Source organism: Schistosoma mansoni, chromosome 1 (genome assembly GCF_000237925.1).
Source record: "Schistosoma mansoni strain Puerto Rico chromosome 1, complete genome".
Lineage (NCBI taxonomy): Eukaryota > Metazoa > Platyhelminthes > Trematoda > Strigeidida > Schistosomatidae > Schistosoma > Schistosoma mansoni.
In genome coordinates, this window is record NC_031495.1 from 8,259,177 (window position 1) to 8,277,181 (window position 18,005).

Here is an 18,005-nt window from a genome sequence, read left to right on the forward strand (position 1 = left end):
ACATGTGAACCACATACTGCCTACGAAACTTACATTAATTAAAGAACACCCCCAACGTCCAGCGTACGATTGGATTACCTTATTGATAGAGTTAATCAGGAACAATCAGTTCAGAAAAGCAAAAGACACAATCAAACCATAAAAAGATCAAGAAAATATTGACTTCTCAAAATACCTTCAGTTTCAGATATCAAAATAAGTATATAAATGACTAATGATGAAACTATGAAACTTACTATGAATCAGAAAACTATACACTCTATGTCAACTTAATATTCCTCAATCTGCCGACCTAGATAAACCAAATTTTCGATGATAGAGTTTGTTAAGAAAGGAAATGAAGATAGGAGAGGAAGAATACAATCATTCTGTGATACAATTTCACAACATACTAACGTCTGTTACCTCCAAAGGAGCATAGGCCGCCAACCAGCATTCTCCAACCCACTCTGCCCTTGGGCCTTCCTTTCTAGTTCTATCCAATTTTTGTTCATTCTTCTTATGTCTGTCTCCATCTCTCGGCGTAATGTGTTCTTTGGTCTTCCTCTTCTCCTTTAACCTTCAGGATTAATTTTACAACTTACCTCATAATGAAATCTGTATACAAATCAAGATGGACCATTATCTAGCTGGAAAATCTAAGCGCTACAGCCAATGCTTTTAAATGGTGATAACTAATCTAAATGCCAAAACATACAGTGGATTAGTAAAATATGAAAATCATACGTTAAATACATCGTTTACACATCTTTGAGTTGTCTCTTACAAACTTCCTCATCCCTTCATTGCTGCTGTTATTTTGATTGGTTTTGGTTTTCTTCTGTCTTTTCATTTTCCTCTTCTGTCAGTAAGAATCCTACTTCTCATGCCTGATACATACCACTTATATATGTTCGTATGAGTAGTACATACCATACTTCTATTAATCTTCTGTTATTGGATATACTTAAAGGTATCTCTTGAACTACTTTAAATTCCTTTTTAATAGTAATAGAATATCAGGTTGAACTATGTAATTCAATAAATTCATTCATACTGCACGGATTGCCTTGATATTGCCTTAAGTCACAAGCATTATACGCAAAGATGGATGATGGCTAGGAGTGAAATCCAGGACGCGCGTTTCTTACTGGTTTCGAGTCTCGAAGTGACACATCAACTCAGGTGTTGGTACATCCAGATGACGAGTCCCAAATAGGACCAAATGCGCATCCTGGATTCCACTGCTAACCACCACCCATTTTTCCTTATAATAGCTATCTAGTATTTATGACATTTTTATTCACTTAGAAAAATATGTTTTTGATCAGTATGAATAATTACAATCATTTCTCATATCGATTAACATGTAATTTCATTCGTAGTTAACCTGACCGTTGTATTATTATATTATGGCTTCTTTTTCAATCTAGTTATTTTGTAAACTTTCTATGGTTGATAAATATTGTACTGAAGCTCAAGGATATCTTCGTCAATCAGATTCATTGTTCCCCTTAAAATCTATATCATCTTCCAATGATTATGAACAAATGATTGATTCTGGCGGATCAGAAACTTTTCTTAATGAATTAACTGAGCAACTTGTCATGTGTATATTATCGCCTTCAGTAGTGAAAAGAAAAATTCAATGTCTAATTGAAAAGTCCGAAAAATTAAGAAATGTACTATCTGCATTGTAAGTCAGTACTCTTTTTTTGTGAAAATAAAATAATTTATTTCATTTGGATTGGTTCCTTGAATCGTCTCGTTGACATTATGTACTCCAATTGATTAACCTCTTTTGGCATATATGCATCCTGTGAAGACTGCCTCCATACTCCCATTGAGTCACAGATATTTTAGCAGATTTAGATGATGGCTAGCAGTAGAATTCATCACACATGGCTTGTCCTATTTGGGATTCGCCAGCTAAATGTACCTTCACCACAGTGTTGATTTTCACATCTGGACTCGAAACCTATCGTGTTATACATTTAGCTAGCGATTCCAGATAGCCAGTGAGACACTAACTGTTCTTTGGGGAGTAAAAACCAGTGTAACTATGGTGCCAGGTGGTTGGAGAAGAAAACATCAGAAAGCTCAAAATTCCCTTCAGTTAGCGCTTATCATCAAGGTGTACACTTTCTATCCAATTTACCATATCATTTTTTTAAACATTCATTATTATTAGTCTTACCATAAATCTTTTTTCGATATTTTCACATTTTTCCAGTGAGGATAATGCAAATGAAATGAATGCCTTCCGAGATCAATTATGCTTAGCTGTACCACAATTAACTGGATATCATTTATCTAATTTGATAAAAGCTGTAGATCATTTGGAAAGATTGACTAGTAGAAATTTAAATGAATCACATTGTCCAACTGATCCTGTTGAAAAAAGACATCCAGAGTTAGGTGGATATTTAAAGGTAAGAGAATGTTTAGTCCTCATACTACAACTTGGAATGTTTTCTTTTTTTGTCAGAACTTTTAACTTTCTATCTCGCTTCTAATATATAAGTCACTGATAGATCACTTAAAATTTTATGTTTCTTTTCTGATCTCTGAGCGTTTATCCGTTTAGAACTATTCCTTTCTCTCGTGAAGTTATGTTCATTATCCGATATTAGTGTCAATTTAGATTAGTAATGATTGAGATGAACTCCAACTAGATAATTGATTAGTTCTACGTGAACAATAACATGGTATAATTTTTTCTACTGATGTAAGATAATGTTATTCTCTGTTGCTTAACTCAGGTATTTTACTGACGCTTTTCCTAAGTTAGAATGTAAGCTTTGTAAGCTAAGAGAGGTTCTGACCAGTCAGATATATTTGATATATTTGTTTACCTTTTATCTCATTTTCTTTTAATCATCTTCGTATTTTTATTTTTAAAGCATGCTGGTCAACGCTTAATGGAATTGGAAACTTGTTTAGAACATAGTCGTGAAGCTGCTAGCATTCTCATCTATTTTGAATATGAATCTCAATTTTGGTCGACATCAATAACATCATTTCCAAGTAAAATTAACTCCAGTCATGAAGCTTTACATGAACGTGGTCTTCTTTTACAGTCTAAATTTAAAAATTCTCCAGTAGCTATTAAACTCCACACAGCATGGATGAAATTAACACAATTAGGTGACCGCCTTGGCCGAATACAAGCTGGGTAAGTTTTGGGAGAAAACATTATGAAATGCATTACGCTTTCGCTAAAATTGTAATACATAATACAGTTGAATATCGGTGGTCGCCCAAACCTTCATTTTTGTTGTTTAGATAAAAGATAACAACATAAATCGACCAGGTTTTCTGTGTTAAGTTAGATTGATCTTAATATTTTTTCACAATTGTGATCAGGTTAATATGTGGATGGCCTTCCTAGATGAACTTGGTTTATGCGCAATAATTTTAAGTTCACTACAAGTAACTTGTTCATATTACATCTGTAAGAATTACTAATAAACTACTGGAATTTGATGCATATATATATTGAAATGATGTTATTTTTTGTAATACAGGTTACCTGTTCGTCCATCTGAGACAAATGGGGTAGAGCATTGGGTAAGTAGAACTCATTTAATTCATGTTTCTAATATATGCATGTATATATTCTCTTTAGAAGAATATACTTATACTTCTTCATAGATTTGTATCAAGTTTTAAATTAAATAAACTAGACAGGCAAACTGTTATATTCAGTATTTTCATATTTGAAATCATGAGTCAATTGAGGCTAGACCATCATGGAAAACCTGGAAGCACTGGACGGCCGTTTCGTCCTATTGTGGGACTCCTCAGCAGTGCGGACCCACGATTCTCTGTTAAGTGCTCTGGGGCGAAACTGGTAGGTCCTGGGTTCTAATCTCACCAGGCGGGATAGTGGATGGGCACTGCTGAAGAGTCCCACAATAGAACGAAACAACCGTCCAGTGCTTTCAGGTTTTTCATGGTGGTCTAACTTCAATTGGCTCATGATTTCAACTATGAAAATACTGAATTCTCCACAAAACCCCTTCTGATTAAATAGATAATATCTATAATCATGGATCTGAACTGGCGTATAGTTTTTTATTTGAGTAGTATCTGTAGATTGATTAAAATAACAAAACACATTAGTTAGTGTTTTTTGGGAGGGGGGATTAAAACCAATATCAACTAATAAACAAGTTAGTTTTATTGAAACGTTATCTTTTTAAATATTTCTCCAATAGTATTCTTAGCCTCTCTACTTTTCCAAAGACAGTTCAGATCAAATATGTGCTAAAGAATTTATGGGTTATAGATTAACATCATACTGTGAAGTAAATTACAACTATGGATTACCCTAGATACTGTACATCTCAGTTGACTTAGCATTCAAAATCTTGAATAATTCATTGTTTTATTGAATCAAGAGAGAAAAGACTCAAGTTATACATCTTTAACATGAAACTAATTATCATAAATTAAGAACACAAGAGTAATGAAGTTTATAGTATCATAGGAACTGTACTGTATTCATCATCTTATATTACATGTGCTCACTATCCAACGCACCTGCTTTTTAAGTTCAATAGCTTAGTTAATCTAGTTCTTAAATAAAATTGATGTAAATTTATCATTCAGTTATTAGTTGAAATTCATACTTTATACGTGTTCACGAAGGAAACCCATACTTCTTTATCGTCAGTGAGATGTCCCTAAACCTCCTTACCAAAAGACCATTTTGAATTACCTTTGTCATCTCCATTAATACATTATTTTTCTCCATTTCTACAGCATCACTTATCTCCAACACAAACTCAATCACATATGTCAAATGAACTTCAAACAAAATTAATGAAGAGTGAGACGAAAAGAATTTCTAAATGGAAAAAAGACGATTCAGACGTACTAACAACAGAATTTCCTTATGTTAGTGCTGATAAGTTACGTCGCAAACAACCTAATCTAAGAGATGCATTAGGATCACATATGTGTGTTCATCCTGATTGCAAAGCTTCAATAGGAGAATGCTTATCACCACATACTCAAGACAATGAAAGTCAGGTATGTTTTTAGTATGCCCATATTTTCTTGATGCTTTGATGTTTACATTTGTCATGCTACACTAAATTATCAGTGTCCTGATTTAAGTCACATGAATTTTGCACTTATTCGTTGTTGGGATAGTAAACTGAAGCTTGTTCTTATTCTTCTATCTTGCATAAAAAGAGGAAACTTTAGCTTTAAACTATCTACGTCTTAAACTACCTCCTAAGAATTTCGAATGTAATCAAAAATTACCAAAAGTTTCGAGTATTGAATATCTGTTATGTGATGATAGGCCTAAAAGTGGTGAGAACTAATAATTCATTGAAGGAATGTTGATGAGCGAAAAGGAAGAAGTATGTTAAGAGTGAAACATCAATTTTCACTTAAAATTTATCAAGTTAGAAGGAGTACAAAGGGCAGCTTAGAAGAAGTTATTAAACATGACGCTTTTGTATAAAGAAATAAGGTTTAAATTAAGGAATTGCCGTATACAAATACATTCTAATTCGAACCTTCTTTTAATCAGTTCTTTTGACATTTTAGATAATTTTGAGCTATCATTCTCACGACTAGAGCTGACTGTTAATTAATTAACTTGAATTTCTGTTTTGCATTAGTTTACGGTTCATTTGGTCATTTATATGTGTTAGGTAACTTATGCCCTACTTGAAACCGGTACTATTAGGTTTCGCTAAATCTTTTCATCAAAAGAGTGTACGCATCATATTAATTATCAGCTTCAGTGAATGACCACATTGCCTTCAATACTGACAATAATATTAGTAGCCCGTGCCGTAGGTATTTATGGTAATTCTGAAATTTAGTTAGTCCTATTTTCAGAGACAACATAATCTGTTTATTGTTGGTTAACCGAATACTTATATCACTCTTTTGGGATTTGAGTTTCATTATATCTTTTAGAAAATAAAAAAGACCACGATAGAATGCAGAGTCTTTTTGTAGCACTGAGCGACAATACTAGGATGCTTGGAATACGTTTCTCCCCCTCTAAATGCAAATTGTTGCTTCATGACTTGCCCGCGTCAACACCTGAACTAAGGATAGGGAGTGAAGTTGTCGACACGTTCGACTACTTCACTCATCTTGGAAGTCTAATCAGCCCCAATGGGTTGGTGTCTGACGAAATCTCAACACGGATTCGAAAAGCTCATTTGGCTTCTGCAAAATTACGTCACAAAGGCGAGATATCTGTCTACCAGGGGACAAGTGTACCGCACAACCGTTCGTTCTGTTTTACTTCACAGCTGCGAAATGTGGCCATTATGAGTAGAAGAGATACTCATTAGTTACTTGATCACAGATGTCTTAGAAATATTGTCAACATCAACTGGGATCACCGGGTAAATAGTAGTGAGGTTAAACTCAGGGTATTAGAGAATGATGGTAAATCAGTTGATGAGATTGTAAATCTTCATCGGCTGAGATGGTTGGGCCACATGTTACGTATGTCTGAACACCGATTACCACGACGTGCAATGCTGACTGGTGTTGGGAATGGTTGGAAGAAAGTTAGAGGTGGACAAACCAAAATGTGTCATCAGTCCATAAAGTCATTAACTTGTGGTCTGAGCTATGTTGGTAGATGTAGACTACTTGGTTGGCGTCGGCGCGACTATCGTAACCAATGGTTGGAGACTCTGTGTGACATGACTTAGAATCAATCACAATGGCGTAGGTGTATACACTATTTGTTTTCCCTTAAACCGTGAGATTAAAGTCACTTTATACCTTTCTTTCTACGAATTAATTCTTTCTTTCTGTACTATATCCTTATATTCAACCTTTCTTTTATATATTACTACCATTGAATTAACTACTTCTATGATTTCGCTGTTCATCCTGTTGTGCTGATGAGGTGTGGCAACTTGGACTTATATATATATGCGTTTGATCTTACGTTGTGGATAACTGCATGACTGATTTTATCTACTTTCAACTGATAACATAAAATTACAAATATTACTAAAGTGTATCACTTCACCCTTACGATTAGAGCACCATTTGTTAAGGTAATCAATAAGAATTAATAATTTCATTCAATGGCATTAATTAGTAATAAAGAATCTAAGCGTTACAAATGAGAAATGATTTGACGACTTTTCCAATTATATGAATATCAATGTTAATACTGGAGTTAATAAATGTAAAATTGTAATAATAATTCAACTTCATCAGTTGATCGAGAATTTTCGCAGATGAAATCACGAGTTGATCTAAGTTAGTCTGCCAATGGGAATCTAGAAGCAGTGGACGGCCGTCTCGTCTCAGTATGGAAATCCTCAACAGTGCGCATCCACAATCTTGCGAAAGGGACTCAAACCCAGGACTTCCAGCCCCGTGCGCGAAGACTCAACCTGTAATCCACTGAGCCCCGCATCTAACGGTGTAAATATCTAACTTTAATCGATCCATGATCTTGCGCAACCCTTCACGTACAGGATCGTGGTTGCGCACCGCTAAGGAGTCCCATGCTGGGACGAAATGGCCGTCCAATGCTTTCAGATTTTCAATGATAGTCTAGCATAGATCAACTCATGATTTCAAATGTAAAAATACTACAATCTCCACAAATCCCCATACTGATATCTAACATTTATCAATTATAACCAATTTATGAATCATTTATTATTTAGAAGAACCTAAATAGTTTTGTATTTGAAGTCGTATTTGTTTTTAACTTTTAATTATCTATATATAATGCTTTTTATGTAGTTTCTGTTCAACTAGTTTTGTTTTATTGAATCCTTTTGAATGCGTTGATTTGCTTTATTTCATCAATCTTATCTCATTAGTTAAACACTCAGAATAAAATTGAGTGGATATTTAAAAGATTGATAAACTTGCATACTTATCTACAAAATGATTACAATGAATCCTTTAATCGTGAAGAATTACAACGACAAAGAGATTCAATCTCAAAGTCTGAATTGTCTGATCTGGTTAAATATGCACGTCGGCTACGCTGGCATAACTCACATAGTTTGCAGTCAGAGTATCAAGAACTGAAAAATCTTATTAACGAATTAGTAAAATCTAAATATCCTAAGGTTGCCATTCTTCAACAATATTTTCAATCCTTAGAAGAGTTATGGTTTGGTATGGAGAAATCCCAAGAAAATTTAAATAGCTGTACAGATAAGGCTAGGTCGTATTCAAGATTACCGATTCCACAAAATGAACCGGAACAATATTCAATCAAATCTATCAATACAGAGATACAAGTTAATAATATTCATTCTAAACAGTATACCCCTACTGACGCTTCCTCTCATCATCAATCAATTTTTTCACACTCTACAACCTCAACAAGTATTCTAAACAGTTATCATTCTATGTCACAAGATTATACAACTCCTGTTATTCAAGACATAAACGATAAACCTTCAAATAATGATCCACAGTTAGTTGAAAAACAAACGAATAGTTCGTATGATGATGAGTACTGTGATTGGACATGGCGTGAAATGACAACACATGGATTAGGCCCACAACCACTTGTGTTTTCCTCTTCTACAAATGCAAATCCTAACTATGAAAGTGCGAATCAAAGAACATATGATCCTACTAATACAGTTGATTTACAATTCAAAAATGAGACTGATAAATTTCCTGATGCTTTTATTAATAGAATGATTAGTGAATTATCTTCAACTACTTCATCATTTCAAAAGATTTCATCGAATATGAATGGAAATAGTTCAGAAATTTTATCTATTGAAGAAAAGAATACCTTATCTGTAGACAACAAAACCCCTCCGAAGATACATAATCATGAAATAAAATATTTACCAAACCATAATTCAGAGAGTAGTAATCAATTACCGAAAGTTATTTCTCCTAATTTCAATCATAGAGATTCGGCTTTACATTTTAGTAAAATTTCCATCGAAGTACCATTATTATCAAGCAATATCGAAAAAGATTTTGAAATTAAATCTCACCCTCTTGAAATCCATTCTCATAATGGACTAACAAACTCCACATTTGATGGTACTCATACAAACTCATGTACATCTACTTTAACTATAAATTCAAAGTCTAAATATGATGTACCGAATAGGTTAGAAGCTTCTCATCAATCTGATAAATTAGTACCTTCAAATAATCAAATATCACCTTCGATCCTCGATGATAAAACATCAAAAGGACTAATTCCTAACAAACTATTCAATAATCAAGTTCTTTTGAATACTCACGCTCTAGATTCATTAAGTGAAAATATTACAAATGAAAAAAATGAAGGCGTAACCATTAGATTGTCACCTAATATAACATTGGATTCAAATCCAAAATATGAATCTACTAGAAATAATTCTAATTTATTGAATAGACAATTACAAACTTCTCTATCAGATGTAACTTCAACTACTATATATAACGTTAATAAACAATCGGAAATTCATGATGTTGACATTAATGGTTCAATTTTCTCAAATACAGTCAAAACAACAACAGCGACAACAATTACCATTAATTTAACTGAGCATAAATTGAAATCTAACCAAAAAGAGATTAGTACAGAGACTATGGATAGTTTTATACCGACTTCATTATACAAAACTGATCAATCATCTGAATCTTTATTCTCTATACCAAAAGTATCGCCAATACCAGATCGTCTTCATCCTACTTTTTCTACTGTGAAAAATCTCAACATGAGAAAAACATTTAATGAAATCTACCAATGCCGTCATCTTGATTCATCTTCTAGTAACAATATTAATGCTAGTAACAATCATGTCAATTCAATGTGTGGTCTATGCAATCACATGAGTAATTTACATACACTTATTTCTAATTTACAATCACATTTATTATCGAATCGACAAAATCGACTATCCAATCTATTACCTATTGATATACAATCATTCACATTAACATCATCGTCAATTTCATCTTTATCCACCTATTGGTCACCGATAATTAAAGAATATTTATCAATTCTATGTGAAATTAAATCAGAACTTGATTCATTCCAGTCATTACCTTCCGCTACAGAATATAAAATTATTTATTTACCAGAATATAAGTCAATGGTGGATTTGTTAAATTTATGGAATTGTAGATTACATGATTTTCTATGTCTACGTTCATCATACTCTTCTAAATCCGGTGTTGATATACCACAAACACGTTGGCTTACACTATTTATCAGTCTTATACAACATAATGAAATTCAAGTAGAGTATTTGAAATCAGTATTCACAAGTTTACTACATGATATTGAAAATGAAGATAATGAATCCATGAAAAGTGATTTAAATACTGATTATAATGATGATAAGAGTTACTATTTATCACAAACAATCCAAGATGAAGATAATTCATCCGACACTCGAAGAGATTCAAATGTAAGGTTGAATAAATCATCTAGAAATGAATATTTAAATGACCTGAAGAGTAGATTATTTTCGTGTGATTTTGATGATCAACATACTGTACAATTGTCACTACAGCAACCGGCATTATTAAAACCATTGATTACTTTTCCAAGTGAAAAGATGAATCAGTCATTGAAGACTGAAATAACGAAAATAGACAGTGTGCATAAACCATTCACTGTTGTTACTACAACTAGCATCCATGAAAAAGCATATGAAGGTAAAGAACAAACAGATGGAGAATTGAGTAATTTTGATGAAATGTCATTTGAACAATATTTGTGTAGTCTACCTCAAAATACTACTTGTGAAGTAGTTAGTAGTATAAGTCCAACCGATAAAAAGTTGACTCATAGAACGAAAATTCCTGAATTTAAGGAAGATATTCCTGGAACCAATCAAATAACAACACGAAAAGATAGGATTAAAAATACTAGAAAACGTAAGTTCAAGAATGAAGAGTTTTCGGAAGAAAAGTATGATAACGGTGATGTCAATCATAAAGACACTTGCGACAATAATATTGTCAATAACGAACCTTGTGTTTTAACATACCTACCGAGAATGATAGATAACTCATTTTTAGGTGATCAAATGTTAAAAAACGATATAAATATCGATGAAGCCGATTATTCTGATGAGCAACCAAACCTATCAGTATGTTCTAGTTCTCCAATTCAAAACAGAACAAGGTCGTACAATGCTAGTCAGATTCTCGTACAAGAAACTGATAAAGTGAAAAGTTCTGTAATTCAAAACAATCAAGTAATATTGAACGATAACTTATGCTGGTCTTCAACCGACGATAATCAAATGACTGGTTTAGGTAATGGATTAACAAAGACAAATGACCTGACTAACATCAATGATACAGTGAAGCATGGCGATGATCTGGAAGTAATACTCAAATCAGGTGAAATAATCAGTCATCCAGTTAAATCAGATAACTTATCACCATGTATTACTTTACAGTTAAATAATTCAATATCAGTAACAGACCCAAACACAGTTAATAATCAATATGACAGACATTCCGTCGATGGTAACTTGAAGAGTTCTCATTATAATGATAAGCAAATGTCCTTACGTTTTGCATTACCAGATACAAGATTATTGAAAGAAAATGATAAGAGTTACCCTCCTAATACTTGCAGTAATTCATTTAGTCCCGAAGAAACTCCATCTATTGTCGAGGCGTGTACTACATTAAAAACTGAACAAGATGCAGAAACAAATAAAACAAACTTGAAAATTTGTACGGATAACCCAACTAGCATAAGTTTAGAATCAGCAGAATTATTAGTTAAAAGTAATACAAATAGAGACCAGAATTTTGGAACTCATCAGTTTTCAAAATCTACTGAAAATACGGAAAATAACAATGATAAGGCGGAAAATTATAGTGAAGAAATAAGTCAAAATATACCTACTGACAAGCTTCATTTCCCCCCTACGGATTTTGTCCAACACGATAAGTCCAATAAAGACAATGAATGTCTATCATCGAGTGTCTCCAAGACAACCAGAGATGAAATTCACTCATATCAGTTAGAAAATGACATGCTTATATCCCCATTTAACCCACCACAGTCGGATACAGATGCGTTTTGGAAAACGACTATCAAGATTACCAGTAATAATACTGATAATGGTATGAGTTCACCATCTTCACTCACATCTAATTTAAATAAACCAATAAACGATCCCCATAAATTTACACCGGCTAACAAGAAGTTACGTAAAGCAAACCGGAAGGCTGCAAATAATCATCAACTTAAACGTGTAATGACTGGCAACTTGAAAAAGCCCACTGAAATCAATAGATCCCCGGGAGAGTGTCCAATAAGTCAACCTGAGAGTTTCAATAACAAACAATCTAATATATCTGTACAATCTGAGCGGCATTCCAAATTAGATAATGGTTCAACGTCACATTCTCCATCTACACGAGAAATATCGACTACAGAAATCCCGACGACAATATTATTAAAACCTGGTTTCTTTGAAAAATATCAAACAATTTATGTCCATAACAAAACTCAACCAGATTATACTGATCACCAACATTACAATTGTAGACCAAATAATGAAAGTCTTTCAGTACCTACTACACTGAACGATTGTACGAATTTATATGATAAGAATGCTGAGAGCTGTTTAACTACTCATCATCCATCAATCATATCGATGGAATATGAGAAAAAAATGATTGATGCTCCAGTCAGATTGGAACTAACACACGAAAATGATATTGATTCATATATATTTAAAAATAAATCTGATATCAAGGAAATTGAACAATCTAAACCCCCATCAACTGTAACATCATATCAAACGACATTTTTGAGTAATCCTTCCACTGATATAAAACACCATGTATATAAGAAAGGGATACAAATGAGAGAATCATCAGTAAACAATCTGATGAATACTTCTAATCAATACAGTGAAAGTGATTTTATCAAGCAGTCAGAACATATTTATCATCAGAGTAATGGTGAGAATATTGATAAAAGTGATGATCATCAATATCATAATAAACATGGTCGTCAACATCATCTTCCTGAGCATACAAAACATCAACAAGTATATAGATTAGAAAATGTTCATGTTTTACGCAAATTCCCCATGATAAATCAATATGAAGATCTTAATGAAAGATCAACTGATTGTAAAAGAATTAATAACGATATTTATGATCGAGTAAACTTATTACCTGATATATTCAATTCTGAAAGATTGACCAATGACTCAATAATCACTAATAAAAACTGTTTAGAATCTAAAGAAGAACAGAATGTGAGTTAAATTGTAATTTCTTTGGATTAACTTATGTAATAATCATGAGATTAGCAATTTAGTCTCTGTTATTAATGAAAACAAACATTTTAAGCAAAATGATATTAGATGAAGAACTGTTAGAACCAACTCAAGAGAGGACAAGATGATTATTCTTACTTAGCTTACCGTTATAGTAAATAGTGTTTACCTTTGATCACTTTCAAGATCAGATTATAAGTCTTTAAGTCTAATGTCAAGTTTGTTAAGTAGATGTAATTTTCATAGTTTTTAAATTACGAATGGGTCTTAGTTGGACCACCACTGAGAATCTGGGAGAACTGGATGAACGTTCTGTCCTAGTATGAGACCCCTCAGCAATGCGCACCCAAGACTCAACATCCGAAAATGGAATCCCGGACCTTCGGTTTCTTGCGCGAACTCAACATTTAGACCAATAAGCTGACATCATATGTTGGATATATCTATCTTCAATCCGCGATATTGGGTGACCATATTCCTTTACCTGTAATGGATAATTGTTCCACATTCGATATGGTTGAAGTTCACTGGTCATGGCTTCTCACCAGAACTCCATTAATTGCATCTTGAAAATAGTCGCTAGTGAGAACATGATTATTACCAGTATAGGGTCGTCTAAATAAGATCAGTTCTTAATTTAAAACTATGGAAGCTCTATAATCTCCACAAAACCCTATGCTGATACATGAGATTTCTTAACTAAAATGAGTTATTCGTGAGTTTAAATCTCTTCTGATGACATTGAAAGACAACAATAATTACCTATCGAAAGCAATGGAACTCAGCGATCTCTCATAATTTATTTTTGAGTTACTTTTTGAATGATGTCATCATTGTAGTATTGTTTAGAGGACTATGGAGATTAATTTGTGCGCTAAACAACTATCCAGTGCTCCTTAGTTTTTTAATAATATGCCAAATTATGTCAATTCGTGACAAAAGTCATCTAAAAATCGAACCACTGTCTAGAAAATTCCAAGCCACGTCAGAATTTTGTACACAGTAGTGCCTTTTTTGAGATATTTCTTGAATTTCTAATGAGAAATAGAGTCAAAATATTTCGAGAATGAGACAATTAGTTAGCGGTGGCTCTGGATGCTAACCGCGCTATATTAGAGGTTGACTAAAGTTTGAGATATGAACTTTTATGCTGAAACCCAGCGATTAGGCAGTTAAGCAAAATGCTAGTAACTCCCAGACTCTGGTGTAAGAGTAATCATAGATCCTCTCTGGTTGATGGGTTTTGATTCAGTACAAAACAGATCTCTAGTGCTCTTTGGTCTCCAGTGAACCCCCGTCTAAGGTTCATATGCAATCGAAACTACTTACAAGTGAGGTAGTTCCTATAATTACTCCCAATGAATGATTAAGTTTCATTCTGTTCACTTTTTCAATGGTTTTCTTGAGCATACGTTGCAAGTAATTAGTAATGTAACCTGTACCAGAGATAATTCGATTTTTCTTCATTTTCATCAAATATATAACATTTTTTGTAGGTAATGTCAACAAATATGGCTCGTGAAACTGACTTACATGGAAAGTGAGTTTGATACCCTCTTAATATTTATCCTAATTTGCATTTGGTTTACTCATTTATCACCTATATTGAACGTCATATTGGATACTACAATATTCACTTTTAATGTATCCAACAATTAATTAATGAAAAAAGAATAATTTCCAAAATGTGAAATTCCACATAGAAAGAGGCGCTAGTTGATATCACGTGCTGAATTCACCTATTAGAATTCTGACTATAAGTTCCTCAGTCTCAAGTTTACTATTCTGTCTATAGCCTAACGTCCTAGAGCCGATCAATTGTAAGTTTTGACCTTCTCAGCTAACATTGAGGCAATTCGAGTGATGCTCCTAATTGGTCTTCCATCCGCAAGATTTTTTTCTAAGCCCTACTTTGAGTTCGAAGTGAAGACAGTAGCCAGCTCCCATTACATTGTATTTCAAACACACATGGGTTTACGCACAACACATAATAGACCTGAGCACACCTTAAGTTGAAACATCGCACTTATAAATAAACAAGCTGAAAGTGGCTGTGAACATATGATTGAGAATAAAATGGGAATAATAAGTAGTATAATAATGGTTAGTAGATAGAGCGAAAGCTAACAATAAGCAGAATATAAGAACATAATAATCCGGTTACTTAGTGATTATTCAATAAGGATATAAAATAATAATGATAATTCATTAAATAGTTTAGGAAGTCACCATTTCCTCAATCTTTTTTCTGATACATCAAATAGCTAGTGATAAGCTAAATTATATTGTACATACTATCCAAAACCATTTCGGAAATGCTACCATATGATGAAGATTTTTTCGTCTCTTTAGCGATTCATTATATTTTCATTTGTAATTACAAAAGTAAATTTCTATTCAGAATGATACATTTCAGTATTTAAGTAACGTTCAATACACAAAACATTAAGTGTTTAAACCGAAATTTATTTCAGTTCACTTCTTGAATGAAATAATTAATTAACAACGGACTGGTAGGTCCTGAGTTCGAATCTCGCGAGGCGGGATCGTGGGTGCGCACTGTTGAGGAGTCCCATAGTAAGACGAAATGGCCGTCCAGTGCTTCCAGGCTTTCCATGGTGGTCTAGCTTCAATTGACTCATGACTTCAACTATGAAAATTCATTTAGATTCAAATACACGTGTTTATGAAGAAATTGTGGTTGTGAGGATTGCTTGCCTGGAATGTTGAGAGAAGTGATGTCCCCTATGGGATTCGAACCAGCGTTGCCAATTCTCACATTTTGAAATATTTTCACTAAACTATTCGAGTGATTACATACTGTATATCTGAGTGATCTAGGCTCATTTCTCATTAGAAGCACCATTCCCCTCAAGATTCCAGACACTTCATGTTGCCAAGTGCTAGCTAACCTGAAACCTACGTCCTGAGTTCCCTCCCGACGACCTCGAACCACCTAATATCGAAAAGAGATGAAGTAATGGGAAATTATCATTCTAGGTTATCGGCTTATGAGTTGGATGTTTTTCTACTTCAGATTCCGACCTATTCTACCACGGGATCTAAATAATAAGATTGAACAGTGCATTTTATTACTAGACGAATCAGTACAATTCATTCGACTATTTCACATCGAAAATGAAATTGCTTGAAAATGCATATTTAAATTTAGATTCTTGATGAACGGTAAATTTTAGCAGTCGCACACCACGTAATATGAAAACATATGGTCCAGGAGAAGCAAGTTTATCTGTGCTATCTATTCAAGTTGTTCAACGTGATCTACTTCATCCAATAAAGACATTATTATTTAAATGGGTTTATTTCTGTTCTGTTATAGCAACTTTACTAACCACGAAAGACTTTGAACTGAACAGTACCAGCAACCATTTGTTAATTAGATAGATAATATTCTAGTAAATAATCATTTTTATGATGGAGTGGTATCAAATGGGTAGCTTTTTTCAACCAACTGTTCTACTCTGATTTAAATCAACTAATTAGTAGAGAGATTAGCTCCCAAATATGATCGAATATATGCTCTTCAGGAATTTTCAGATTTTCCCGTTTTGTTTAACCATGTTATAACTTGTGGCCTTTTGCCACAACTCAACGATACCGCGAATTAGAGAACAGTGATTTATGGACCGGACCAATGACGCATAAACCCGTACGAGCAGTCTACAGTCGTTATCGGTCTTTCTCCCTGCCTAGCTCTGCCTGTTGAGTCCAGAACACAAATCTCAGCCTCCGCGATATGAATCATGTATTTCAGACATACTGGGTTTACATACAAGCCAAAAAGACCACATTGCTTCATAAAACAGAAAATAACATTTGTACAAGATCTAGCCAAATGTGACTGTGACCGTGAGAGACTGTAATCAATAAACTGGGCATAACTTAAGAATGATAAATCGTTCAGTAATAGTCTATAGGTCAAAATAAAGCTTATAATAAGAGGAATACAAATATACATAGTTTAGTTACTTAACAATTATACAATAAAAATACATATATAGTTTTAGCCTATAAATAGATCCCAACAGTTACCATTCATTATTCTCGTCTGGATATATCAAACCAATAAAGTTAGATAATAACAAGTGTCTACTAGTGTTACTATATTAATAATCTGACTGTATCAATAATAAGTTGTATTTTAGAGATGAGAACCTCACCTAAACTTCAGAATGCAATATAGAATTTCTCCACAAAAAAGTTAAATAATTTTCTTTCTAAATCCATATCATTTGAAAAACCCTTTACCTATCTTATGAAGCTTATCAATAGTTTACTCTCGTTAACAACTTCTGACTGAATATAATCCATATTTCCAACAATGCTCTCATACGGATCAAAATGGTTGGCTAGATATCAATGTTTGGTATTTCTAGGCTATGGTAGTTAGACTCAATTTCTTACTTATTTAAGAAGAACTGATTTTTCGTTATACCATACCTTCCGTATTATTCTTGATTAAACTTTTGAAATTTTCCTTATTTCTAGTGAAATTATTACTGTAAAGAATAAATCCCAGAGAAAAAGAAGAAGACGATGTTATCGATCACTACCATGCTTATTACTGTTATTACCTTTTATATTTCTTTTATTATCATTATTGTGTATATTTATTCGACCCGATTGTCCTATATTCCTACCTTGGTTAATGTGTAATGAAAAATATCCATTTGGTGAATGGATTTACAGTCCGATTGTATTCTTGCATGAACGTAATCGACCATTTTAAGGTCCATATGTTTTTCTTTTTTTTCTTTAATT

The 18,005-nt window shown here is 33.3% G+C and overlaps 1 protein-coding gene across 1 annotated transcript in view; it reads left to right on the plus strand.

The window, feature by feature from the left end:
• Window positions 1–18,005, plus strand: part of Smp_123960 (hypothetical protein) — a gene marked incomplete at its 5' end in the record, with an annotated part of 132,128 nt that extends 114,123 nt beyond the window's left edge. Inside the window, 8 exons of the mRNA XM_018793141.1 lie at window positions 1,413–1,675; window positions 2,213–2,411; window positions 2,883–3,154; window positions 3,507–3,549; window positions 4,747–5,016; window positions 7,815–13,202; window positions 14,720–14,763; window positions 17,733–18,005. Of these exons, the coding sequence (XP_018647684.1) occupies window positions 1,413–1,675; window positions 2,213–2,411; window positions 2,883–3,154; window positions 3,507–3,549; window positions 4,747–5,016; window positions 7,815–13,202; window positions 14,720–14,763; window positions 17,733–17,973 (6,720 nt within the window). The 3' untranslated portion in view covers window positions 17,974–18,005. The remainder of the gene's footprint in view (window positions 1–1,412; window positions 1,676–2,212; window positions 2,412–2,882; window positions 3,155–3,506; window positions 3,550–4,746; window positions 5,017–7,814; window positions 13,203–14,719; window positions 14,764–17,732) is intronic.